Source organism: Benincasa hispida, chromosome 3 (genome assembly GCF_027475165.1).
Source record: "Benincasa hispida cultivar pf3 chromosome 3, pf3_genome.v1.1, whole genome shotgun sequence".
NCBI lineage: Eukaryota > Viridiplantae > Streptophyta > Magnoliopsida > Cucurbitales > Cucurbitaceae > Benincasa > Benincasa hispida.
The window spans coordinates 67,285,598-67,293,064 of record NC_143480.1 but is presented as its reverse complement, the minus strand read 5'-3'; the positions used below and the strand labels follow the sequence as shown (position 1 = coordinate 67,293,064).

General features: G+C 32.5%; 1 protein-coding gene across 1 annotated transcript; it reads left to right on the top strand.

Annotated features, from left to right (window-relative positions):
- Positions 1 to 29: 29 nt before the first annotated feature.
- CBR (NADH:cytochrome B5 reductase 1) lies at positions 30 to 5,116 on the top strand. Its single transcript, XM_039024922.2, has 9 exons — positions 30 to 348; positions 1,234 to 1,375; positions 1,987 to 2,077; positions 2,172 to 2,249; positions 2,741 to 2,821; positions 2,931 to 3,020; positions 3,467 to 3,532; positions 4,041 to 4,127; positions 4,740 to 5,116. The coding sequence occupies exons 1-9, from the start codon at positions 231 to 233 to the stop codon at positions 4,830 to 4,832; spliced, it is 846 nt and encodes a 281-aa protein (XP_038880850.1). The 5' UTR covers positions 30 to 230; the 3' UTR covers positions 4,833 to 5,116.
- The last annotated feature ends 2,351 nt before the right edge of the window (positions 5,117 to 7,467 follow it).

Here is a 7,467-nt window from a genome sequence, read left to right as displayed (position 1 = left end):
ATTTCAAGCTCACCCATCTGTTTTTTTTTATTACTTGAAAGACCTCCAAATACCTGCCTCAGGCTCCACCTAACTCTGTGGGCGCTTTATTTTTCACCAGTGGTTGTAGCTGGTGGAACTGGAAAAAGTTTGGTGAATCAAAACCCATTATAAAATTCTTCAAATCCCACCAAAAAATCGAAACCCCATTTGATTTTTATCAAGGTTTTTGTTTGGGAAGAATCGTTTAAATGGACTTCTTACAGTCTTTGGATCCTCAAATCCTTCTGGGTCTCGCTGTGGCTGTTTTAGCCATTGCCGTTGGTGCTCTCTACGTATTATCCTCGCCCAGAAAAACCAAATCTGGAGGTTACCCACCCCTTGAATTCAAGTTTTTTTTACCCCCATTATTTGGATTTCCTTGTTGGGTGTTTTGGATTCATGATTTGCGATTGAAATTTCTTGTACTTGATTTCTGTGACCAGTTTATGGGATTTATTGTGTGTTATTCGTTATGTTTTGATGAAAATTTGAGAGTGCAGCGTGAAGTTCTTGCATGTTATTTTGTGAATATTTGGAGTTTTGAGTAAGGAATCTATATGGATTAAGAATTTAATCCATGCAAACTGCTTGTATTTTTATTTTTGTTGTTGTATTATTTTCTCTCTTTTTAGAATATTGTGTTACAGATAAGGACAAGTAATTTCAGCATACAAGAATAGAGTTGTTATGTTGACAACTTGAGCTTAAGCTGTGCTTAAGTCTGTTCATAGTAATTTACACTTCCCTGAAGTTAGCTAATCAATATTTTGACACTCTCTAGATAGTTCCTGGAGTCTGAATTTTACCATGGTTCCATTTTCTTTATCTGAATTTTTGTTGTTTTTTTCTTTTCTTTTCTTTTTTTTTTTTTCAAAAGACCTGTCATGGACATTCCAGTTCAAAATTAAACCAACGATCTGCTTTTAATTGATCTATCGGTTAAGGAGATTTGATGGGAGGTATCACATGAACAGGGGTTCATGTTGGAGTTGTCTTTGAAAATATTGAAAATATATATACGATTCGATAAGAAGAAGGATTAATTTCAGTGAAGTGTGGACTAATTGTGGTGTTCACTCAACCTTTGGCAGGATTCTTGTGCTATGGATGGTTTTTTTTGTGATGATACGTTAGAATATTGCCTGTTATTGCTACTTTCTTTTTATTCATTTCTTAATTTGTTTTTCCTTATTGTATGATTCACGCATTCAGGTTGCTTGGATCCAGAGATTTTCAAGGAGTTTAAACTTATCAGGCGTCTGCAACTGAGCCATAATGTGGCGAAGTTTACATTTGCCCTCCCCAGTCCTACTTCAGTTCTGGGTCTTCCCATTGGACAACATATAAGTTGCAGGTCTGGTAGTTGATCCTTATTTATTCTTCATAGGATTAGTTGGATTTCTACATGTCATGGCTATGGGTGTGTAGCTGAACAAAAAAGTTATGTTGGTTCTTGCATTATATGGTGTAGGAGTCTCAATACTATTCTCTCCGGTGTTAACTCTGTTAAACTTAGAGAAAACCTGGAAATACAGCAAGTTTCCTTTAAGATACCTGTTAAACTATCAATCCTGCCTCTGCCTCATTATAGATTTTCTGATTCAGCTCATTGGCGGTCACAACTTTTATTGGAATAAGGTCATTTGACTTAATGGTGGCTACTTCTTTTGGTCTTTTAGCTTTAGAGAGGTTGTAGGACTTGGGAAACTTTTAAAAACTTTGTCGAGGTGGTGTATCTTTTGTTTCTCTGAGCTGCTTGATCGTGTTCATCGTTCAAAGACTATTCTAATCATTTGCGTATTCTGAAGTAAGCTAACTGGAAATGGTTTTCGAAATCTCCCTTGGGTTTGAGTGGGGATGCATGCCTGATTGCCTCATCACCTAGTGTTGTTTTTGAAGATGACTTGTTCATATGGGAAAAAGGATTTATTTTCCTGAGGAAACTATAATCCATTCATCCTACAGGGGCAAGGATGGCCAAGGTGAGGAGGTTATCAAACCGTACACACCTATTACTTTGGATTCTGATGTTGGATATTTTGAATTAGTCATAAAGGTTTGTAATTTGTATATTTGGATTCTCTGTTAATGGGGAATATTTTAATGGTATGTATGCATGTTAATCTTAAGTCTTTATTGTGTTTAATCAGATGTATCCCCAAGGAAGGATGTCACACCATTTCCGACAGATGCGCGTAGGCGATTTTCTTGCTGTAAAGGGTCCCAAGGTATGTCTTTGGATGGATTCTCCTTTTTTATAATTTATCTTTTCTAATTGTTTTCTTTTAAAAAATTCTCTTTTGAATAAATTGCTCACTCAATATGTTCGAAGCCTTTTCTTGAATCTTGACCAGTGATTTTTAAAACAATTTAACAGTAAACTAGAAAACAAACAAAGATTTTAGTAAATATGTGTAATCTTTTAGAACAGAGAACTAAAAGATTAGTCATGTTGAAGTTGATAGGGAAATTAGTCTCCTATGCCAACTGCCTTAGTTTTTGTTATCTATGTGTGTCTAGCATTCAGCTTCCTTCTGGGTTGGCCACAGACTTCTTCTCCCACACATTCTATTTCAAGAATTTCATGAAAACATTTTGTTTGTTACACACACAAAAACAGCTCTCATTCTCTCTCAGATAGAGAGATAAACAAAGAACTTCACAGGACCTCTGAAAACACCGAGAATATTCAAAATTCACAATGGAAATATTGCTGCAGGGGCGTTTCAGGTATCAAACCGGCCAGGTCAGAGCATTTGGGATGCTTGCTGGAGGCTCTGGCATTACTCCTATGTATCAAGTACACGTTTCCTTTTCTTTTGGCTGGATCATTTTAGTTCCTCAACTTACTATCATTTGAACTACTTGATTGTTGTTATAGATATTCTGCTTTGGTTTCTGCTTCTTAGGTTGCTCGAGCAATATTAGAAAATCCAAATGACAAGACGAAGGTACATCTCATTTATGCCAATGTCACCTATGAGGACATTCTTTTAAAGGTAATTTCGATATCTATCTTCAATAATACTCACTCCCTCTCGTCCTCATGTTGACCATAAATTTGGATACCAGGCTATCTTTTTATTTCATAACATGTTGATAGCCAGTTTTTCTCTTCATGGAGAGAGATAAACCTGGCCAACTGAGTGATATTGTAATAAATCTACCCCTTTCTAATTGCTGTGAATTTTAACGGCTGAGTGTTTGAATGAACTCCTCAGTCAAACGCTCGACTAGAGTTCATTTGTCAACTGGCGCATAACTTATTACTCGACCAAAAGGATTTATCATTTATACAAAGATAAGAAAAACATATAAATTTGTGCCGTTTTGTAGTCTCCTCTTAGGCTTCCACTTTTGCTTTCATTATAATAATTCAATTTCTATGATTTCTCTCTCTAATTTCGCAATTGTTCCTTACCAAAAGAAGCTTATGTGGTTGTAGGAGGAGTTGGATCTTCTTGCCAAAAGGTACCCAGATAGCTTCAAGCTCTACTATGTGTTAAACCAGGTCAGTCTTCTGAGTCTTCTCCTTCTGCCACAGCCACAAATTTAAACTTCTCTCTGTGGCTAAACTTTCTATCATTACAAGATCTCCATGTCAAATGAAGGAAAATCGTATTATGATTATTTTGTTATGCTTTCCTTACAAATTGGATCTCTTGTTCTTCAAATCTGGGGTTGTTTGATAACTGTTCTTAAAAGTTGTTTTCAATTTCTTGAAACAAAAGGGTAAATGAAAATCCTTTTCAGCTAACTATTTTCTAAAAGCTGTTTATCCTTGTGGGTGATGTTCTCTCTCTAGAGCCACCCCAATAACAATTGTTAAAAAAGTTTCGCGAACAAGGTAACGAGAACCTGCGGATATGTAAAGTTGTGAATTATGGATGGAATTGGCTTCTCTTAGGCCATGATAGATCTCCTCTTGAGCTTCATTTATGCTTGCTTGCATATTTACTTTTGTTGAATGATTTGCAATGTCATATCTTTTTGATCTTGTATACCAATTTCTTAATCAGCCTCCTGAAGCGTGGGATGGCGGTGACGGATTCGTATCGAAGGAGATGATTCAAGCCCACTGCCCTGCCCCTGCTTCTGATATTCAGGTATATTTGATTACCAATTCCATAAGAGACAAAACCATTTCTTTTTATCCAAAGGGCTTTCTCTTGTAATTTGTTTTTACGAATGACCTTTTTCCAAAAGCAACTGAAGTTCGTTTTTGTTTTAATTATTTTTTATTTTATTTTATTTTTATTTTGAGGCTAATATTCAAAATACAAGAAATGAAGGAAAAACATAACATTACAACAAAAGAGAATACGGGATACAAAATTAAACTGGAAAAAGAAAAGCCCTCCCCTTCAAACTAATATCTTGAATAGCAAACGAACTTGTTCTTCCATGTGCACGATTACATGTTGAATTGGAGTAGGTCCATTTGATGAGGATTTCGTTTTCTAGTTTTCCATTTCTGAAAATTGTGGTTGTGTTTTCACAACCATTCATTTTGAAAATATCTTTGGAAAATAGACAACATAATAACGAAACTCACACGTAGAAGCAATGTTAATGTTTATAAGCTCATTTTCAAGAACTAAATAGTTATCAGATAGGATTGGGATGAGTAAAGTTGTTTTCTATCTAATCTTTTATTAATACGAATGGTTTCAAACTTGGAAAATATAATCTCATACGAAACCTTGTTTTGTAAGCAGATTTTAAGATGTGGGCCACCACCAATGAACAAGGCCATGGCTGCTCATCTTGAAGCTCTTGGATATGCACCTGAGATGCTGTTCATGTTCTGATTTTTCCTCAAATTCTTCACAAGAGCTAAGCATCATTTTTTCCACTTCTAAATTTTGAAAATTTCAAACTTCTGTCTTAATTTAGAACTCAAGATTTATGTACTGAAGAGGATGTTTCCTTAGCCTCTTCTATTTAACAATGTTGTGGAAGTATGATGCCATCAATAACGGTTACTTCTAGCAGTTAGAGCCAATGATAATGAGAGTCTTTGAAGTTTGTCTTTTTTTGATATCTAAACTTTGGGTGTTCTATCCAGTAAAATCTTACATATTAATTGTATCAATTTACACCTTCTATTAAATTTCGTTTAGATAAATATCAGGTGATTTATTGTTCTATCAATTAAGCTCCTAAATTTTCGTAAGTGAATCAAGTTGAAATCTCAATTAGGATTTTCTTTGAAAGTTGTCTATACATCAATTATAATTGTCTATTTGGTAGTTCGACATTTGAAGAAGTGTACATGTGTAAGAATTGATGCGTTGGCCATTTTCAAAGATAAGAGATCGAAATAGATTTACTTGTAACAATATAGGAGTTTGATGTTTTTCAAGCAAAATTTGAAGCAGGAAGTAAATTAATACACTAATAAAAGTTTAAAGTTAAATTTATAAAATTATTAGTTTAAAGTTTTAATTAATACAATTCCCAAATTTCGAAAGTTTAGAGGTATACTTTGTTTTGGTTGTTATCTCAACTACACAATTAAGTTTCTTTAACTAGTTTAGTTTTACTATATATATATATTTGTTTTTGCTCATGTACACTCCTTAGTCAAGTAATTACAATAAATATTAGAGGGTGTTCGGGTCCCAATTTTAGGTAAGTTTAAATTATAATAGATATGTTTTCAACTATTATAACTTATAATTAATTTTACTATTTCTATTTCAAATTTCTCTTTGTTACCATGTTAACTATTTGTTACAATGTATATTATTTCGTATTCAGACTAAAATAGTTTGTACTCTAAACACAAAGTATGATAACCTATCGACTATTATACCCACAGTCTATAAAACACCCATTTAGTGTATAATTTTTACAAGTGTATAAGATTTATTTTTATTTTTATTTTTAATGTAAGGTTTAGTACAATATTAAAGAAAAATGCTAAAATCAAATGGATAGTAACAACCTTTCTCTATTTTTATCGACTTAAGTCACAGTCTTAACTTTATTTGGATGAGTTTGAGTTTATTTTAAAGGAAATTAAAAGAAAAGAGATATAAATCACTAACAGAGAATTTAAATTATTCACCTATGAAAGTTTAGGTCTCATTTGACAACTATTTGTTTTTTAGTTTTTTAAAATCGTATTTGTTCTTTTCACAATTTCTTACTCATGGTTTTCAAAACACAAAAAAACCATAAATCTCATCTTTATCACGAGTTGGGATCGAAGGGAATAAAACAAAGCTAGCTCAACATTGCTCATTATTAGGAAAAGCATTCCCGTTTATCGATTTTCATTAAAGTTACCTTTTGAAACTATAGAGACTACATTCTAATTTTTCCCAAATTAAATAGGGATTCAGATTTAAATGAAAATGATATTTATAGACTTAATTTTCAAGAAAAAAAAATCATAAATCAAATGATTAACAAACGAGACTTAGAATTTAAATGGATACAATTATTACTTTAAAATTTTAATTGATATAACTCATATATTTAGGTTTATATGTGAGTGTAAGATGTCCCATCAAATGAGTTGTTTGTTATGAAACTAAACATGGAAAAATTTCTTGACTATGATACCAGTCATTGTTTGCTATAAAAGTAGAATTTAAGAATTATCTGAGGTCTACAAAATAAATAAATAATAAATTAATATATCATTTAATGACGTGTCAAATTATGAATGAGAGTAGTAGATCCTATATAATATTATAAATTTTCTAACCAAACATATTTGTTATTATTATTTTAAGAGTAGCATTCAAGTTGAATATGCCGTTTGATGAATATAGTTAGCATTTAGCTAACTTGATTTAGGGTAAAGTGAGATTTTTCTTAACCTCTTGACTTCAAAGAATTTAATATATGTTAATAAATGGTTGAACTAGCCAAAGTGAGTACAACTCAATTGACATACAGTATGTATCAGTTCGATTAAAATATTTGTAACTCGAACCCTCCACCCTTATCATACTAAAAAAATCGATTGAGTTATACTCACTTTGATTCGTATTTAATATCTTGATGTTTAGAAGTGGGGCTTGAACCTGTGTTGGAGGGTTCACTGGACTAGCTAATGGTATTGATACTATGTCAGCTATATATATATAAAACATAAAGTTGAAGAGGACTCGAGTCACTTGGCCTATACTAAATTTGCCGATGAACATAACTATATTTTATTTTTTTACAACTAATTGGATTGATCAATTGCCAAAACGATCTAATAAATTATAATAGGCTCAACACTTGGATGATTACTAAAATACCTCTATAACATTTTGAATTGTTGGTTGGTAACGATCTAGCCTTCGCAATTTTCATCTTGTTTATAGACTTTATAAAGAGTTTTTTCCCAATAAATTCTTGATTTTAAATCTAATAAGAACATTGTTGCTAACACTCTACTTATTTTGATGTGGTATGCTAATTTGACCAATAAGTGATCATTTA